Here is a 21332-nt window from a genome sequence, read left to right as displayed (position 1 = left end):
GTCCAGCCTGGCCTTCGGCACTGCCAGGGATCCAGGGGCAGCCACAGCTTCTCTGGGCACCCTGTGCCAGGGCCTCCCACCCTCACAGGGAACAATGCCTTCCCAATATCTCATCTAATCCTGTCCTCTGGCAGTGGGAAGGCATTCTCCCTTGTCCTCTCACTCCAGGCCCTTGTCCAAAGTCCTTCTCCAGCTCTCATGAGCCCTTTTAGGCACTGGTAGGGGTTCTGAGGTCCCCCTGAAACTTTCTCTTCTCCAGGGGAACACACCCAGCTCTCCCAGCCTGTGTCAATGGCAGAGGAGCTCCAGCCCTTGGAGCATCTCCGTGGCCTCCTCTGGACTTGCTCTGGCAGCTCCACATCCTGCTGCTGTTGGAGGCCCCCAAGCTGGATACACGTTCCCATGGCAGCAAGGTCAGTTACAATTTCTGGCAAACAATTGAGGGAATAGTAGGAAAAAATAGAGGCAGGTCAACCATATGATCTATGTACAAGGAGAGGTAGAAGGAGTGAGGTGTCTTTACCTTCAAGGAGAGATGGCTGAAGAAGGGTGAAATCCAATTTCAGACCTCAACTACCCCAGGAAAGATCAGAGAGAAGGGAATACCAGAGGTTCACAAGAAAAGGACAGGAGGCCACACACACAGGTTGCAGCAAGATATTGTGACTAGACATTACTATTAGATTCATTTTTTACCATTCTTTTTATTTTTTAACACCAATCTCTGGACCACTGACCCAGAGGATCAACGAGATCTCCATCCTAAAGATAAATTCACACCTTGACTGGACGAAGTCTTGAGCAAAGGGCTCTGACTGTCGCCCTACTTTGAGAGACAGATCAGACCCTTCCAACCCAACTCAACCCTACACTCAAATTTGGGCGCTCAAGTGCCATATTAGCCAGCAAGTAACAAAAGGATGGGGAGCTGATCCTGTTTCCTGAGGGAACAAGGGCTCACATGACCATCTATCTGGCACCTGATAGCAACCACCAGGAGCTTCTGGGCCATTGCCAAAGGTCTTGCACAAGAACAACTGGGTTTGATGAGGAAAACACCCCCTGCCAACCACAGCAAAATTAAAACAAAGGTGCAAAACCAGCTCTGGTAAATGTTTAATGTGGTGTAAAGTTAACAAAACCAACAAAGTTCACAGGTGCTGAGTGGAGTTTATCTAATTCAGATTTCTTCATCAGTGCTGGCAAACATGCTGCATTTGTTTCCATGTTCTTGTATTGCATTTTTGAAGCAGCACGTTTACACAGTCTCATTGTGCCCATGATCACAAATACAAACCAGCAAAGATATTTTTAATGCTGTTTAATAAAAAAAAGCATAATGTGCAGGACCAGGCAGCTCTGGGGGCTCTCAGACTACCAGGAGTTTAGTCTGTGCAGACACTTGAACTGTGTAAATGTTGCCATTATGCAAATATTTATTGCTGTTAAAAACTGCTAAAACCAATTTAAAGCTTCCCTATAATCCAGTGCCGAGGATTTCCAAGATCATCTTACATATATACAAGATAGATATATATTCAGGATAAATATCATCTTGTGAACAAACATAAATAAGCATCAGAAGGTCAAGAAAACAAATGAGAGCAGTGAAGGAAGTGAAGGCTCAGGGAACTGCTGTAAAAAGCCAGGGAGGGAACAAAAACTGAGTTCAGAGAGGAAGGAATTTCTAGTGTTTATCAACAAACCCTGAAAGTTTACAGGGTCCAACCGTACAAAGCTCAATCTTGCAAATCTCCTGGCAGGGTGCAAAAAATCACGAACAAGGAAATATAGTTATGGTAATAATAAATTTAATATAACCCAAGTAAATTGAGAAAACATGAACACTGCCCTTAAAAAACTCCAGTGCATTCATTTTGTATTAGAGAAAGGTGTTTTTCACCAGATGCTTTCTGGTACCTCACCAAAATGAGAAGCATCTGCCATTTCCTGAACTTGGATTACTGAACACCACAGCTCAGTGCTAATGAGGTTAAATTCAAACGCCATCTAAAGAAGCAATTTTTTTAAAAATTGGATTTTTTTTTTCCCTACCTCAAAAACGTTATTGTACTAAGCTCACGTCTGCTTGTCCTCAGGCCCAGGCTTCCTGATTTACAGAAGATTTCCCAGTCTGAACCATAACTGTGTGATGGTGAACTACAGCATAACTGTACTGTGAACTACTTATAACTTCAGTTTTAAAAGCCTATTAATTTTTGGAAAGCACACAAGAAACAGCAGGCACAAATCATCATCATTTCACCTTTTCACCAGTGTGTTAAAAAATAGCTTGATTAGAACAAAATGACTTTGGGTCAAGATGACATTTCCTCCTCTTCCTGCACATCAATCAGGGCATGATACCAAGAGAGCACTTCCAGGTGGCATTGCCAGGTTTTTGGAGGATTTTAGGAGAGAGAAGGTTGTTTCTTCTTCAAATGACGTGTCCTTTTTGACCTCACGTTAGTCTGAAGCTTTATGGGAAACATTCCTTCACCCTAAAACAACTCTACACTTGCAGTTGAAGACCAAAAAACCACATGTGGTGGTTTAAATTTTTATCAACTTTTGTTCCTCTGTTGATCTTCTCTCATAGACACTACAAAGATTTTCTAGAACAAACACAAAGTATTTTTAGATCTTTATTTCACAAATGAGAGGAAGCCCAGCAGCAGGTTAATTCTGGAAATAGTTACGCAGCCACTTGGAACAAGCAGAGTCCCAGGGGAACCGTTAGTTTCTTCCATAGATAACTTAGGATTATTTTCCTAATTTCAGTTTAAAGAATAAAAAGCATAGGGTGGTGGTGTGACTATGAGACTGAAATACAGAAATGCACAAGTTACATTTAGGTCTCAGCATGAAATGTCGATTGTTCACCAGCATCCACACTGATCTCTCATCACAAGCCAAATACCTGTAACCTATTGGCAGAATGGATACTTTTACACATCAAGAGCTGGAGAGGAACATTTGACATGGGATGGAGGGACAGGACACAGGGAATGGCTTCCCACTGCCAGAGGGCAGGGATGGATGGGATATTGGGAAGGATCCCAATTCCTTGTGAGGGTAGTGAGGTCCTGGCACAGGGTGCCCAGAGCAGCTGTGGCTGCCCCTGGATCCCTGGAAGTGGCCAGGCTGGACATTAGGGCTTGGAGCAGCCGGGGACAGTGGGAGGTGTCCCTGCCCATGGCAGGGGGTGGCACTGAATGAGCTTTAAGGTCCCTCCCAACCCAAACGATCCTGTGATTCTGTTTTTACAAGGTTGATCCATCGTTGTTGTTCCTGAACATGTTCCAAATAGTTTAAAAGTTTAAAGTTTAAGGTACGTAAAAGATACACATAATTCCATGAGACCTCCATGTCTACAACATTAGCTGGCTTTTGCCCTTCTGTCTGCATTGACACACTACAAGTTTAACTCCTAAATCATGTTCAAACTCATAAAAGGGGCAGTTTTCTCCTCTCAAAGGAGCCTGCACACCAAATCATCTCTAGCCCAGACAGATGACAATAATTTTTTTGTCTCTCAAAGAATCAGGATTTGGAAAAGAAAACATAATACTTACATGCTACAGAGCAGTGACATGACTTGTTCATTGTAAAAGCGAAAAACAACTCCTTAATTGTTTATGCTGACAAACAGTGCACAAAAGGACACTGGCTATATGTGCTGCACTTGCAGTGTTATACATTTGGATTACTGGATCATGTTTACAATGTTAGAAGCCATACTTAAGTCAGACTCTATTTTAAGAAAATACCACTGGCTACAGTTAACAGTCTCACCAAGGGGAACTTACCTAAAAGCTGCCAGTAAGGGAGCATAAATTGAGTCTCCATCATACACATACAAGTGGTCCCAACTGCACTCTGTGGCAAAGTGATTGAATCGAAGCCTGAGGATTGTGTTTGGCCTGTAAAGAAGAAAAAAAAATAAATATTGTAATTAGCCACTCAACACACAGGGCAAAATCCCTTCACAGTACTCCACTGGTGTGGAGCTCTGGTCCAGACAAGACTAAAACTGAGTGACTTGGTGTAACTGTAGGTGCATTAAACATGCTGTGGCTCCGGTTTTTTTTTATTGTGCAGCTCCCCTGGTATTAAGCAAAAAGTTCTTTATGGTCAGAAACCGTGTCCTATTGTGCAGTAGAGATCACAGAATCACAGAATATGCTGAATTGGAAAGGACTGACAAGGATCACTGAGTCCAACTCCTGGTCCTGCACAGGACACCCCAACAATCCCACCCTGTGCTTGAGTGCATTGTCCAAATCTCCCAGAGCTCGGGCAGCCTTGGGGCTGTGACCATTCCCTGGAGAGTTTGTTCAGTGTCTGACCACCCTCTGGGGAAAGAACCTTTTCCTGATATCCAAACTAAACCTCCCCTGACACAGCTTCAAGTGATTCCCTTGGGTCCTGTCCCTGGCCACAGAGAGATCTGTGTCAGCCCCCTCTATGCCTCAGAACGAAGTCCTGAGGTCTCCTCTCAGTCTTCTCCAGGCTGAACAAACCAAGTGACCTCAGCCACTGTCCAAACAAGCCAAAGGTCCCTCTGCAGCTCTCCTGGAGCCCCTTTAGGCCCTGCAAGGGGCTCGCAGCTCTCTCTGGCTCCTTCCCTTCTCCAGGGCAACATTCCCAGCTCTCCCAGCCTGATCCAGAGCAGAGGGGCTCCAGCCCTGGAGCAGCTCCGGGGCCTCCTCTGGGCTCTCTCCAGCAGCTCCACGTCCTTCTGCTCTTGGCCCCAGGGCTGGGGCAGCTCTGCAGGTGGGCTCTCACCTGAGGGGGCTCAGGGGCAGAATCCCCCTCCCCTGCTGCCCACTCTGGGAATCAGCCCACGGCATGGGGGCTTCTGGGGGCTAGCTCACACAGCCAGAGCATGTCCATCTTTTCAACGTGGTTAAGATACCATTTGTTTCACGGCTAATATAAAAAGATACATCTAAAGACAATCACAGAGAAACGACAGCAGATACTTCATTTAGGACTCAGCTCCAAGAGGGTGCAAACACCACTAACATTGTGCTTGGACCTGAAACAAATAGACAGTGAATCTATATCAGCAGTGCCTGTTCCCACCCACAGCTGTAGCTGTTGAAAGGACAGACACAAGTGACTAGGATCACCCTGACAGTATTGCCCGTGGATTCAGATGAAATCCCTGTTCATCCTAATCAAATACATTTTGAAAATGTCAGCTTGCCATAGACTCCTTCCTTCCCACAGCAGGGGAAGTCTTTAGGGACTTACTCTGCAAACGGCTATTTTTCAATAGGTACAACAATCTACTCTAGGCCTTTGGAAAAAGAGCAGCAGGTGAAACTCAAGGATAATGTCCTGCTTAAAGAAAAGGTACAAAGAGTACCTCCGACTTCAGAACTGAGCAGCCTATGGAGTCATAGGGGTTTGCTTCTACTTGAATAGCCTGACAGCTGTAGAGTAGAAAGAAACTGTCAATCAATAAAGCTTCAGACCACAAACAAAAAGGAAGAGTCTCTTTGCAACAGCCAACGACCATTAGCAGACAGCCCTCATCTGCAAAATCGCATGGTTCTGCCGTGGGATCCTAAGGCTCCATGGATCTCATCTGCTTTGTTCACACTCCTGGGAAAAATGAAAAGGACTCCCCTGGGATGAGAACATAGCACAGACACCAGCCAAGAAAAAATCAGGAACGGTGCAGAAAGGAAATGAGAACACTAAGGAACACATGGCTTATTTTGTATCTGAATTTCTCCAGTGTCTTCAATGGCTTACTCGGATTGTACCCTTCCCTGCTAACCTCAAAGCCCTCTGCACAATGGAATGCCAGCAACAAGGTGAGGGCACTCAGAACTGAACAGCTTTGCAGGTGCTGCTTTCCAAGTCCAGATCTCTGGGAATTTCACTTCTGGCAGCGAGCTTGGACTCTTTTCACACGGCTGCATATTTCATCTGGTTTAATCAGCATGATTATCTCTTTTCTGTTTACCACCATGCTCTGACAGCAGGGTATAAACCGTCACAGGCAGGAAAAGGACTCCAACCTAAATGCCTGGCTATGGAATAGGGAGGAACATTTCTGTCTTTCCAGCGAGAAAGCTCTCACTTCAAACCCCACAAAGTGGTGGTTCCCTAGGAAGCCTCTCAGCAGTAGTAATTATAGGCTGGAGGAGCAGCTTTGGTGACATTATTGAGGACTCATGAGAAGCATTTCACTTCTGATAAAAATATGAGTCACTTTATCCTTTAAAAACAGAAGTTATAAGGGTTAAGCTGGCTGTACTGGGATGGCTGAGACTGGTCTGTCTGCAATAATGCTCTTGTGAAACATTTTTTAATTATTTGTAATTGCAAACTGTCTGCAGCTATACTCCTATTACCTACAAAAATTAAAAGGTGTAGCCACTTGGAGCATCCAACTTTTGCTCTTAACCACCTCAAACAACTGGGCTCCTTATAAAGTTAATAGTGAGTGGTTGCCTCTCAATTTCATCATTCTGGATGGCTCTACGGAGTAGCATACCTCTCAGTTTTGAGTACTTTGGGAGTCTAGGAATTAAACTTCCTCAACTCAAATAAACGTCTGAAGCAGATACAATGAATAATTCCTCCTAACTCATCAAACCTCCCAAATAAAGAGCCATAGAGTGGATCATCTAGGAAGGGACCTTCACCACCATCTCATTCCACCCCCTGCCATGGACAAGTTGCTCCAAGCCCCATCCAACCTAGACATGGACAATTCCAGGGATCCAGGAGCAGCCACAGCCCCTCTGAGCACCCTGTGCCAGGGCCTCACCACCCTGACAAGGAACAACAATTCCTTCCCAATATCACATCTAACCCTGCCCTCTGGCAGTGGGAAGCCATTCCCCCTTGTCTTGGTACTCCGGGCCCTTGTCCCAAGTTCCTCTCCAGTTCTGATCCTCCAAGATGCCAAGAGGCCTCAGTTTGCAGCGTCCAGTGCGAGTTCATGCTCTCACGTGACTCATGCCAATTCACAGACCTCTCTACCTGCAGATCCAGGGAACAACATGGAATGTGACTGAACACACAGATGTTATCTGTGTATGTATAGATGCTAACACAGCATCCTATCTGACCATGGAAAAGCTTTAGAGACTAAACAAATGGCTCTTACAGTCCTGGCACCAGCTTGATACTATGGAAAATACACTTCAACAAGTGAGACGCTCTGAACTGCTGCACTATCAATCAGGTGACAGAGGATAGACACTAAACATGCTACTCCTAAAAACCTGTGCAAGAAATTGCTGTAAGCAATATAAGGATCAAATACAGGAAGGGCAGCAAAGTAAGGGGAGAGATCTGAGGGACTTCTCCCAGTTTAGAAAACCTTTGCAATAAAAGGTCAATGGTTCCTCTGAAGTCCTCATGGCTCAGAGAGTAAAGAAACATCTGAAGTTCATCACTACAGAAACTGATTCTTCATGAATAAAAGCTTTCAGAGCTTTCTCTTGTTTCTCATACTACTGAGAAATCCCATATGTTGTTACAGTGGGGATTACTGTAACATGCGTATCAAACAACGAGGCCCGTGGAAAAGAAATATCTATGGACCGATTCTTGCTAGATGTTTCAGAGATGTTTATTTCCCCAGCCCATGGCCGGGGCTCTGCCCAGGAACTGTTCAATCACGGGACCCGAGGGTCCTTGCCCGGGCAGGGAACACAAAACAACCAACGGGGAACGAGGCTGACCAGGGGCAGAGGAACCCCGTGTCTCCCCCCAGGGCCCCTCTCCCAGGACCTCACGGCAGGGGGGAAGGCCCCCAACAATGTAGTGAATCCCATCATCTGAATGGCCCACCATGGTATCAGTTAAGTAATTCATAATCCTTCGTTATTTACAGAAATGCACTGATTTTTGTTTACCACATGCTTTTTCAACATAAACCTCTTAATCAGAAGTCAGTTTGGAGGGCTCAGTTGCACAAAAACTTATTTACCAAGAGCAATTAAGTGTTGCCCTATCTAGCTTTTAGAATAGCCAGAAGGAATTATGAGACTGAAAATATTCAGTGCAGATAAAACTCACCTAAAAGTCCCAGTAAGCAACACAAAACTCCCAAGCTGCTTCCCACACTCACCTTCCTTCAATGAGCCAGGTGCATTTTGTCTTGTATTTGTAATTTCCAGGCCCATCTGTGACATACCCTGAAGGTTCAGTGAGTCTGTAAATAAAAAAACAAAGACAAGCATTAGTTTCCAGTGGTATTAAACATTCAGAAAGGATTCCCTAAATTTTGAAGATCCATCAATACATTATTACTTACTTAAGATTCACTATAAACAAACCAACTACAGCACAACAAAACCCAGCTGGGAGTCTTCTGTTGAACTCTCTGTGCAGGCCTTCTGATGATTGTTCTTCAAGAATGACATCTTGAAGGACATCACTTCAAGAATGACGGTTTCTCTATCAGATTGATGTCATGGTTCCAAACCCACATGTACAGATATACCACCTATCCAGCAAAAGGAATTCCCAACAGAAGCTAAAATTATTCCTAAAGCATTTATCTATACAAACTGCACCATTCGTGCATGAAGTTCAGATGAAGAGATGGTGCAACCTCTCACTCATTCTGTATTTGACTCTCCACAAACTCCCTGACAATTTCCTGAATGGAGGACCGATCCCCAAGCCCCATCCCTGGAAGTGATCAAGGCAAGGCTGGACGAGTCTTGGAGCAACCTGGTCTAGTGGAAGGTGTCCCTGCCCATGGCAGGGGGTGGAATGAGATGGGCCTTAAGGTCCCTTCCACCCCAACCATTCAGTGATTCTATATTGTTATCAACATCCGCAAACACTGTACAGTGCAAGTTCTACACCAGCAAAAGACAAAACCAAGAGCTAAACCATTGGTATATAAATTCCTATCTCATATGAATTAGTTAAAATATTCCAGCTGAATTCTAACAAACTGTTGAAGTATTGCAGAAACTGCTGAAAATAAATGACAGGGAAGGATGGCAGCAAATGGCAGCAGCACCTGAAGGCTCCCAAACACAATGTTCTGGTAGAGCATACCCTGGCATGCAAAACAGGATTCCTTCCTAGGCAAGTTATCAACTCCATTGTCAGCACATGGCAGGAGCAAACCACAGCCCTCTGGCAAAATTTAACTGTCCTACTTACAACAAAGCTTTAAAATAAAAACACTGTAAATTTAAACTTGGCAAAAAGAGAAGAAAGCAAGATCAGAAGTTCCCAAAACCAGTATCCTGGAACCTCTTCTGTGCCTTTCCCCAGTGATCTGCTAATGTTAATGTCTCATCTTTTTTTAATATTTTGGCTGAGTCAAAAATGATTTTCCAAACTCTTTTCCATCAAGCATTTCTAAGGTTGATCTCTGATACAAATTAAAAAGGCAAAACCCACAGGTTTTTTAAAACCACCTTCCTCTGTCTATAAATAAATTTATTATAATACTTTTCAACCTGAGAAACTGAGCTGAAGATTTTAAAAAGCCAATTACTGAAGTTGTGCAGGAAATGGACATTCAAGCAAGTGAAGAAAATACTCACATATTTGGAAGCACAGGAAGCATCTGGGCCTTCAATGGAGCCACAGATGTAGGTATAAACAGAGATTAGATTAAAAAAAATACACATACAGAAGGTATAGATTTAGGCTGGATATTGGGAAGAAATTGTTCCTTGTGAGGGTGGCACAGGGCACCCAGAGAAGCTGTGGCTGCCCCATCTCTGAAAGTGTCCAAGGCCAGGTTGGACAGGGCTTGGAGCAATCTGGGATAGTGGAAGGTTTCCCTGACCATGGCAGGGGTTGGAACTGGATGATCTTTAAGGTCCCTTCCAACTCAAACCAGTCCACAATTCTGTGATTTATATTTATTTTAAAACTTCAATATCTTTGAAAATTCAAACCACTTATCTGCTGACCAGGAATTCACAAAACCAAATGAAACTTCCACGTTGGAGGCAGTAACATCTAGTCTTTTTGTCTAAAATTTTATCCTTTTGACTATAATATCCATGGAAAAGCCATAAATCAAACAGTATGAACACTGACAGAACTTTGCCTGCAACCAAGAGCAGAGATTCTAAAAACCTGAGCAAGTCTCTCAAGCTAAAAACGACCTCATGCCATGTGGCAAGCTTTTTAGGGAGCCTCTGCTCATACAACTCTAGCAACAATTTTATCTGGAAACAATTACTAATTCATTCACCACAGAAATGCTACCAAGAGTGCCCACCCAGAAAAAAAAAATTCCTGTTAATACTGTAGTCCCAGCCATGTCACATCTCAGGGGGTGAAAAAAATAAGAGCATTGAAAGTAATTCAATGAAGTTTCAGCAAAAACATTGGATTTAGTATTAAAAAATATAAGTCAAACTTTGATACACTATTAGTACAAACTTATCTGTAAGTTACTCAGACTCCTACTAAACTTCCTGCCATTATGGACAAATAAGGGATATTAAAAAATCTATAATAAATCAGAGTTGACATATCTGAAAGTAAAATAGATAGGAATTAAGTTCTCACGGCCTGCACTGCCTGGCTAGAGCAGGGCAGCAGCATCCATATTCTTCTATAAATACTGTCCCAGACAGACAGAAACAAATCTTCAGCACAAAAGCAAACTGAAACTAGAACTTCATCCTTCCATTCAATACATAAAGCTCAACTGATCTCCAAGCTCCAGTAAAAAGGCAAACAGGCCCCTGTTCCCCACGGTCCATTGCTGCCTGTGCCATACGTGACACCAGGGCTGGGGCTTTCCATAACTGGGACATGTCCTACACAGTGTTTTGGCTTTGTCTGGGAGCAAAGGCTATGCGAAGGGAACACATGAGTAACTCAAGAAGGAAAAACACTCCAGGAATGAGGGAACTTGGATGCAGAAAGTTTTCCTGACATGCATCAGGCTACTCTCACATGGAAGGCTCCTACCTCGTGGAACCTGTCACCAACACCACCAGGCTCAGGGGTTTTTGGCCCCACTGAAAGCTTTGGGCATGTTTAGGATGTGGGGTACAACCAGGCCAAGTGCCAGGTCCTGCACTTGGGTCACAGCAACACCCTGCAGCTCCAGGCCGGGGCAGAGGGGCTGGAAAACTGGAAAAGGCCCTGGGGGTGCTGGTGACAACAGCTGGACATGAGCCCTGGGGTGCCCAGGTGGGCAAGAGGCCAGTGGCCCCTGGGCTGTCCCAGCACTGGAGTGGCAGCAGGGCCAGGGCAGTGCCCGTCCCTGTGCTGGCACTGCTGGGGCACCTCCAGTGCTGGGGGCAGCTCTGGAGAGACCCTGAGGGGCTGGAGCTGACCAGGGAGGGGAACGGGGCTGGGAAGGGGCTGGAGAATTCCTGAGGGAGCTGGGAAGGGGCTGGAGAATTCCTGAGGGAGCTGGAAAGGGGCTCAGGCTGGAGCAAAGGAGGCTCAGGGGGGACCTTGTGGCTCTGCACAACTCCCTGACAGGAGGGGGCAGCCGGGGGGGTCGGGCTGTGCTCCCAGGGAACAGGGACAGGAGGAGAGGGAACGGCCTCAGGCTGGGCCAGGGCAGGCTCAGGGTGGATATTGGGAATATTCCTTCCTGGAAAGGGCTGTCCAGTTCCGGCACAGCTGCCCAGGGCAGGGGTGGAGTCTCCGTCCCTGGAGGGATTTCAAAGCCCTGTGGTTGTGGCACTTGGGGACATGGGGCAGGGGTGGTCTTGGCTGTGCTGGGGAACACTTGGACTTGATGGTCTTAGAGGGCTTTTCCAACCTAAACAATTCTGGGATTTTATGGTAATTTTATGACTCAGATGCAGAAATCAGACACAAGAAAATATGGAAAGGCATCAAATACCACTTGTCTTTGCTAACTTCGTAAAACATGTTGCTGCTACACAAGAAGCATTTCTGTACTACCTGGGTGTTACATCTCCTACTCTGCAAGGAGCAGCTGCTACACCCTAAGAAAACAAAAAAGTCAGGCCCTGTACTACAATATTTACAAGGCCCTAAACTACAACATCAACTTTAAAACCTCCAGGGTAGAAAAAACAACTGCAAGAATCTATTCACAAAACTCAGATTAAAAAAATACAGAAGTATACTGCATAAATACATACATATACATGCATATACACACAATACTTAAGGCTTGTTTCAACCTTCACTGTTCACAACAGTGTTGTGTACACTAAATTTTTCACTGATTTCCAAGTAGACTGCAATATATAAGAATCAAAGGGAAAGAAGAAAGTCAGGGAGATGAACCTACAGCCCACATATTCGAAGAGCTCCAACCTTGAGTGCTGCCTATTCCAGCTTTTTTAAAGAAAAAGACAAAAGGGAAGCAACAACAAGAACGAAGATCTAACAGAAAACAACTTCAAAGAGAAATATTTTATGCAAAAAGATTCTTCATCTTTAATTCCCCACTCATTCTGGGAACCCCTGAAAAGCACAAAAACAACACAAGAAATCAGGCAGCAATCAATGGTATCTCCTGAGTAAACAGCCAAATCTGATATTGGAAATCACCAGATAAATCCATGTGTTTTTAATAACAACCTGAGTAATACTAGCAGCATATATTTTTCAAATACGAAGTAGTATACACTGAGAAAATTCCTACATAGACAGGAGCTGCACAACAAGGCAAAGCTTTAAAGCTGTTGACTAATTGCCATCTAATAAATCTAAAGCAATCCTGTTGCTAGTGAGCACAAAAACTCATAAAAAGTACCATAGAATTTAGGATTAAATATTTTTGCAGCACTTACTTCCAAAGCATTGTGACATTAAAGGTACACTATATGCTGGCAACAGGGTGTTGAATATATTTATTTTCATCAAAAGTATTATTAAAGAAAAAATGCAGCTTGCCTTTCCTTCATTACTCACCAGGAAAGGTAAGCAGGCTGGTTTGGTTTACAAAACACATTAAAATGTGACCTCTAAGCGGTCATCACTGGATCTCAAAACGGGTTTGTATTACTTTTAGTTAGACTGCAGTAACACTGACAGTGAAGACTTATTAGCGTCTTGTCTGGAGAAGTTTAGCACAGCCTTCTCACTAAAAAAAAAAAAAAAAAAACAACCAAATAATAAAAAACAAAACAAAAATCCAAAACAAACCAACCAAACAAAAACAAACAGCCAAAACCACCAAACAAACCCCAAAACCCCTTGTCCATCCTAATTTTGAAGTTGCTAAATCTAGACTGATGCAAGCAATGAGTTCTCCTCCTCTCTCCCTTCTCCTTCCCAAGTGCTCAAGCACTTCACAATTAAAAGTCATTATTTCGGGTATATTTGGAGTTGAAGGCATAAAGAAAGGGCTGTTACAGCCTCTTACCAGAGCAAACGTTTTCTATCCTAAATTGATTATTAATTTGACTTTGTTCGTGTTCTCACTAAAAGCACTGAGGTTAAAGGACACATATTATAAGCAAACACTTTAATTTACAGTCATGGAATAGTGGTGAGGCACACAGGGGATGAGAGAAGCAGATAAACAATCCACGCAGATTCTTCATTAATTTCTACCATAGAACAGCTAAATCCCTTCTTCTGTCACCTCGGGTCCACACCACAGGTAAAGCTGGGAAGATGTAATTAACTACAGGCCAGGTCTCACAGATTAAGGTAATGACATTACTGCAAAATCCCCTTTGATAAGGATTTTACTTACGCAGCAACAGGTACCTAAAACAGAGACTATGAACTGCTCCAGGCGTACACAGAGAATTCTCTCCTCCTCTCTCTTTAATGTACAAAGTCTCCAATACCACTGAGATAAAAGTCCTCAAGATGAGCAAACTCATGCAAAAGTCACCACTGTAGCATAATCATGGAATCCCAGAATGTTTTAGATTGGAAGGGACCTTAAAGCTCATCTAATCTCACCCCTGCCATGGGCAGGGACACCTCCCACTGTCCCAGGCTGCTCCAAGCCCCAATGTCCAGCCTGGCCTTGGACACTTCCAGGGATCCAGGGGCAGCCACAGCTGCTCTGGGCACCCTGTGCCAGGGCCTCCCCACCCTCACAGGGAAGAACTTCTTCCTCACAGTAAAGGTTTTTATTCTAATAATTAAAACACATAAACTTTTTTTTTAAATCAAATTATTAAAATAATTAAAATTACCTAACCTCAAGACTAAGACAAGAGAAACTATGAAGGAAAAGCTGATTTCCCTCCTCCAACCCCATTTCCCCACATCAGAAGCACTGAAAATAAAACCTGTGCTGGATCCCAAATGACACCAGCACTTCCCCACTGCTTCCAAACCATCAGTTTGGAAGCCTTGTGATACTACCAGAAACACACTGGAGGTCCAATCTTGTTCTTGCCTCTAAGTTTTTCCAGCTATTAAATTCAAACTGAAAACATCCCAAATTTAGGTCCCTGCATATTTTCCTATTTCTTTATTCCCAGCCTCATCTGAGAGACCACAAAGCAGCATTTATTCACTGCATAACCTCAGCTTTATCTCTGCTGAACCAACCAGCCAAGCTGCACTATGAATGTCAACGCTACTGTGTACCTTTACTACAAATTTTTCCCCCATTTAAACTTGCTGGGTAAAACAAAGAATAAAAGATATTATTATTATTATTATTATAATTACACTGAAGGGGTGTGTTCTTCACACAACCAGCACATTTTGTGCTGTTTGGCAGCTCATTTTTCTGTGGCATTGTTCTATTATCTCTGTATTATCTTTGATCTCTGCTTTCACACTGCAACAACTCCAATCTTAGCACTCCTACTTCTTTGAACACCTTCCCCAGTGCCAGTATTTTATCCAGAAACATTACCATGACAAAAGGCCAATTCATGAGGTCCCCTTGAGGTCCCCCATACCCACTACCGTACCCGAGACATCAGCCATGCAGATGGTGGACACTACAACAGCTGCCTATTAATCTAATCCAGCAGTTGCACTCCACAACTGTTCCCTATCTGTTCCCAAATCCACTTATTGGATCTTGGCCTACTTCATTGAAATAAAGACAATTTAGCTGGAAGTGTTTGTAATGCTCAGAAAAACTGGAGCCTCATCCTTCACTGGTGATCCTAAAATGCTCCTGGGCTTTGTGGTAGGGAGTTGTCTTATGCCAGGCAGGAAGAGACAACAGAGCACAGCGGAAGCAAATGCATCTCATGCATCACAAACCATCTCACTGCAGCAGAAAAAGAATATATCAATCCCTCTCTTTCCCTGGCACACAATGAACCCCTAAAACCTTGGGTCAAGAGCCCTTGCAAATGTCTTACCCCAAAACTTAACCCTCTGCAAGACAAAAGGACAAAGAAACCACATTATTGCAATGGTCAAAGAGAATCATCAAAGGCTCATGCACACAAGGTCTGTAAGATGATTTTTCATCCCTTTCCCAAAACTAGAAATATTCAATTACTCAATGGATCTCAAGCACCTGTGCAATCAATTAAGTTGCAGTACAGCACACCTGTGACCCTTGTAAATAAGGCCTCATAATTCAAATTCTTTAAAGCCCACATGCTCAGAATTGACAGACATCAATCTTCTCCTCCAGTTGGAGAGCCCTTCACTCTGATAAGCTTTCAAGTTGTCAGGCCTACATTTAGGACCAGGAAAAGCATTCATTGGCAGAACATGTGCTGTATTGTGAGTATAAAGAGGTTAAGCAACTGACAGCCTTCAGGCCAGCAGGAATCAGAAATAAGTGGAGCTTAAGGCCATCCCCATGGAGCAGAGGACCATCAACATCCTGCACTTTGTCACACAAATGCAAAACCACCAAGTTTCTATGAGAAATGTAAAAGCAGCAGCAGCAATCCCTTCCGCTTTCCAATGTCATATATGAAACTGCTGCCCAATTCTTCCTAAGCACTAAAGCCCAAAATAATCCATTGAACCCTCAAGAAGCCCATTTAGAGTCTGATTTAGCTCCAAACTTGCCACCCTCCATCACTGCTGATTTCTAGGCCAAATGCAGAGCTCAGAACCTGGTAGTTGCACTTACAGAAAAGCTCAAGCCAAAGATCAGTCAGTGTTGCAACAAAAATGAAAATACTGAGACATTCTATAAATAAATATCACAGCCTGACCCACTTTCCTAACAGGGATTGAAATAATTCCTTTTATTTCCTTCCTGACATCCAAAAATGTTAAGCTACTACGTAGCAGTGTTACCTGCTAGGAAAACTGATCCCTAAAGAAATACAAGTAGTTAGGAAAAAGATTGCTGTTAAGGTTAACTTCTGTTTGGCCTGGGCCTCAAAAACAGATTTTGACATACAATCTCAGATACAGATCCTTAAAACAGTCATAGTACGTGGATACAATATTGCTGCTAGCAAGACTTTTCTTGCTTCTTTCTAAGCCTGTGGGATACTTTTCTCTCTCACGAAGAGGTTAGAAGTTCTGTAAACTATGAACACCTGTGACCTTGTAGAACTTTGTTTATGGTACAGTAGAAAAATATTTTGACAATGGATGTTTAGGATTTTAGCCAATCCACCCAGGGGGTGGCTGGTCCTTTGTCCAATTAGACTATGAAGAAAAAAGTCTATAAGAGTTTGTAAAATAATTAAATAAATCAATCTTGCTGCACAATTCCTGCCTGCTGGATCTTCTCTCCTCCCTACAGCTGTGGGATACAGTAATAACAGTACATCCCAAAATCCAGGAAAGCATTTGTGATCCTACAGAATGACAAATCCTTGACGTTTTAAAGCAGGTCTTTGGCTGAAGGAACACCATAAAGACACGCAAAGATCAGGGAGTTGATAATGAAAATACTGTATTTATTAATGAAACCAATTCTCAGCCAATATCATAATTTAATGACACCTTGATCAACTAATAAAGAAGATGTTCTCAGGGATGCCACAAGCAGTAAAAATAATACAAGACCAAAGGAGCCCTTTAAGCATGAAATATTAAACCTGAGAGAACGAGGGAAGTGTGGTCCCTCAGTAAAGAGTCTGTACGTTTGTATCGCACAAGGATATTCTGTCTGTCCCAAAAATGTCCTTCTCCTCACATGTGTTACTGTAAAGAATGAAAGGCATGTAAATATTTTTCTCGAGGAGGGCACAGAGAAGAATTTCATTGAGGGGAGAAGAAGAAGTCCACAGAGCACCAATAATAAAATAAACCAACAATTTATCACTACAATCTCCTACAATCTATTCAGATAATTCAGTTTTCAACCTCATTTCAGTGAAATCTGCTCCCAGACATACTCCCTTCAGCCACATGACCCCTCTCTCCTAACAGTCCCTCCAGCACATCCATCTGAGGGATTTTGGACAGGCACTCAAGCAGGATTGTGATCACTGGCTCAGAGAGCAGAGCCCAGGTCAGCGCTAGTGTTGGCCCGAGAATCCAGCTGAGTTTCCAGCTCTGTTGCACCCATGAACAGCTGATGACACCAAGCTGAGTGGTGAGGGTGACACGCCTGAGGGGTGGAATGCCACCCAATGGGACCTGGACAGGCTGGAGAGGTGGAACAGTGCAAAACTCATGAGGTTCAACAAGGCCAAGTGCAAAGTCCTGTACTTGGGTCAGGGCAATGCCTGGTATCAGAACAGGCTGAGGATGGAGAGCACGTGGGTGAGAGCAGGACATGACCCAGCCCAGAACCCCCTGTGCTCTTGGCTGATCCCAGAGTGGGCAGCAGGGGAGGGGAGGGATTCTGCCCCTCTGCCCCCCTCATCTCTCCTCAGGTGAGAGCCCACCTGCAGAGCTGCCCCAGCCCTGGGGCCAAGAGCAGAAGGACGTGGAGCTGCTGGAGAGAGCCCAGAGGAGGCCCCGGAGCTGCTCCAGGGCTGGAGCCCCTCTGCTCTGGATCAGGCAGCCTGGGAGAGCTGGGAATGTTGCCCTGGAGAAGGGAAGGAGCCAGAGAGAGCTGCGAGCCCCTTGCAGGGCCTAAAGGGGCTCCAGGAGAGCTGCAGAGGGACTGGGGCCAAGGCATGGAGGGACGGGAGGCAGGGAATGGCTTCCCAGTGGGAAAGGGGAGCTTGGGCTGGGATGTTGGGAAGGAATTGCTGGCTGTGAGGGTGGGGAGGGGCTGGGCTGGAATTGCCAGAGCAGCTGGGGCTGCCCCTGGATCCCTGGCAGTGTCCAAGGACAGACTGGACGGGGCTTGGAGCACCCTGGTCTAGTGGATGGGGTCCCTGCCCATGGCAGGGGGTTTGGAACTATATGTCTTTAAGGTCCCTTCAACCCAAATCATTCTAGGATTCTATCTTTTAGCACCTGCAGAAACAATTGGAAATAAGCACCCAACTTCACAACATAAATAAGCAACACTTATGTTTGCCAATATCCAGGAGACAGAAAGACGGGAGCAGAAAAGCTGTCTCCTAATTTCTGGTTTTACAGGAACTTCTCATTTCCACATACATATTGGTACAGAATTGTAAACACTTCCACAAACACTTCATCAGTTCTTCTCCCTTCCCTTTTCCAGTTCAAGCCAGCTGTTCCTCCATTCCACAGACTGTTGTGCTAAATTCATTATCACAGCAAGAAAAAGAATTATTTGCAACCCCTTGCAGAAAAGCACGAGTGGCATTTTCCCCAAATGACTCATGTTAATGAAAGCAATTTCACACTACATAGAAAAAAAAGGAGCTAAATACCAAACACTTCAACGATCTAATGAAGACAGGTGTACACAGTTGGCTCCCTTCAGAAGTTACCCTTTGTTAAGCAGAAAAAAAATCAAAAAATAAAGAATAATCCAGATGACTTGAACTTAGACAGGACTACAGTGACATACAAAAAACGTGAATACCAAGCACTCATCCAGCTGTGTGTTCTCACTCACACCTATGGGATGGGAAGTCACCTGCAGCACTTTATACTCAAACACACAGCCAAATTCCTGGCTTAGCAAATGGAGAAAAGGCCAGACTTCATGTAGCTTTGATTAAATCACCGTAATCCCTTCAATGAAAACTTTCTACTGCTTGCACACATCACTTTAACTACACAGATTACTTCACCAGCCAGTCTAAGCTTTTCCAGCAGCTCCTGGGAAGAATTAAATAAACCCACAGTGCTCAAACCATCCCAGTGTTTATTTAAGTGCCTGAGCAAATAAACCAAATGTGAAAGTCATCCAGTAACTCAACAGCTCCAAACTCAAGGAGATGAAGAGTTGGAGGGACTTTCAAATGCCAGAGTGCGTTTGACAGCGTCACTGTGACCAGCCTAAATCCCTTAGGGAATGGGGTGGGTTTAGGCACTACAGACTGCTATGCCTTATTAAATGCATCTGCACAATAAACTTTACAATTCAGGTCAGGTATTTCCTAACCCACCAACAGAAATTCTTGGCTATTAAAACACCAGGCCTTGACTCCTTACCTGGGCAGAAGCAGCAGCAAGAAAAGTTGGGTTTGGAAAAAGAAAATTCTTCTAAAAAATAAAAACAGGCTGGGAGAGCTGGAGTGTTCACCTGGAGAAGAGAAGGCTCCAGGGAGACATTAGAGCCTCTTCAAGAGCCTAAAGAGGTTCCAGGAGAGCTGGAGAGGGACTTTGGACAAGGCCTGAAGTGACAGGACAAGGGGGAATGGCTACACACTGCCAGACAGCAGGGAGAAATGGGATATTGGGAAGGAATTGTTCCCTGGGAGGGTGGGCAGGCCTGGCACAGGGTGCCCAAAGCAGCTGTGGCTGCCCCTGGATCCCTGGCAGTGTCCAGGGCCAGGTTGGATGGGGCTTGGAGAAACCTGGGACAGTGGAAGGTGTCCCTGCCCATGGCATGGGGTAGAACGAAATGAGCTTTAAGGTCCCTTCCAATCTAAAACATTCTGGGATTCCATGACTTTTTAAGCACACTTTAATCAAGCAAAGACTACGTGAAACTGTTTTATTTTTGGAATAAACCTTGAAAACATAGAAACAATGCACTCATTGGCACATTACACAGAATTTGTGGTTTATGTCAATGCCGCCTTAGCAACAGTCTCGCTACAATACCTTTATAATACAAGACCTCTTAGCATTTCTTTCTAGGATAAGTAGCTCTGGAGTGTTTGTCTACAAAACACTCTTGATTCAGGGAAGGTCACACCGCAGCCTCCCAGTTCCTTAGTTGTGGAGGCAGATGTTCCTGCATGGTGGGTTTTTTTTTTTCCTCTTCTCTTGTAGTAAGGCAATGTCTAACATGCAGATCTCTTGATAATCACTACAAAGAAAGTCTTCCTTCAAACAAATCAAGAGCACAAAACAACAAATCCAACAGATGAATAGACCAACCAAAAAAGTACCACAATTGTGGACACCCAACTCAGCCAGCAAAGACCTAAACACCCTGAGGGAAGATGTAGCTGCAAAAATCATTGCTTACATCCCTAACTCTGCCATATGCACCTTTCCTATTGCCTCCAAAATGACTTTGAGAGGAGCTATTCTGGGGTGGCAGTGGGAAAAAAAGAAATTCCATCTGCTTGCAACAGATTTGTGACAACAAAAACAAAGACAGTGGCTCAACACTAGTTACGAAAAGTTTTGAAATAACTCCTCACTTTGCTACCAAGCTGAACATGACTGACAGGCCACCTCTCCACAAAACAACTCTAAAAATAAAGTCCCAACTTCTTATTTAGGATTCAGTCATCACCAATTCTTTCCTCACTCGGGCAACATCCACAGGAAATGGCCCTAAGATGAAGGAGGGTTTAGATTAGATATTAGGAAGAAATTATTTTCTGCAGGAGATACGAGGCCCTGGCACAGGGTGCCCAGAGCAGCTGTGGCTGCCCCTGGATCCCTGGAAGTGTCCAAGACAAGGCTGGACAGGGCTTGAAGCAGCCTGGTCTAGTGGAAGGTGTTCTCACTCATGGCAGCAGGATGGAATAATACGATCTTTAAGGTCCCTTCTAACCCAAACGATTCCATGATTCTAAAAGCCTGTTTGTACTTACAAGGAATTGTGCGCAAAATACTGCTGTGCTTGCCTTAGTTTATTAAGAAAAACAGAAAAAGAAAAGGTTTTGCCTCGTTCCACTTTCCCATTTAGCTTCCTACATTTTCATTTCATTATCTCTATTCAAAACTAAGATGGCTTAAAACATTATTGTTGGGGTTTCAGTTTAGTCTTAGTTTTTTTTCTGTTAAAGGAATTTTCTCCCATATGCATGTTGCTAGGGGACAAATAGCTGTACTTAAGAAAGACAAAAAGGGGAGTGGGGCGGGCCTGGCTACTCCTTTGTCTACACCTGGGTGTGGGGTCAGTTCGCTCTGAGCGTCCGGAGAGAGAAGCTGCAGAGAAAGGAGCTGCTGCTTCTTTCTTTTTGGCCGTTCTTTCTTCCTGCTGGAAACAACGCCGGGACCCCAAAAGCCGCTTTCCCTGCCCTGCTGGA

At 44.2% G+C, this 21332-nt stretch overlaps 1 protein-coding gene across 3 annotated transcripts in view; it reads right to left on the bottom strand.

The window, feature by feature from the left end:
• Positions 1 to 21332, bottom strand: part of ATRN (attractin) — a 154573-nt gene that overhangs the window by 107308 nt on the left and 25933 nt on the right. For all 3 annotated transcript variants that reach the window (XM_032110584.1, XM_032110582.1, XM_032110583.1), the window contains 2 exons: positions 8102 to 8185; positions 3810 to 3923 (listed from right to left, as the gene is read on the bottom strand). In XM_032110584.1, coding sequence (XP_031966475.1) covers positions 3810 to 3923; positions 8102 to 8185 — 198 coding nt within the window. The remainder of the gene's footprint in view (positions 1 to 3809; positions 3924 to 8101; positions 8186 to 21332) is intronic.

This window comes from Corvus moneduloides, chromosome 5 (assembly GCF_009650955.1).
Source record: "Corvus moneduloides isolate bCorMon1 chromosome 5, bCorMon1.pri, whole genome shotgun sequence".
Classification (NCBI taxonomy): domain Eukaryota; kingdom Metazoa; phylum Chordata; class Aves; order Passeriformes; family Corvidae; genus Corvus; species Corvus moneduloides.
This window is presented reverse-complemented; position numbering and strand designations above follow the sequence as displayed.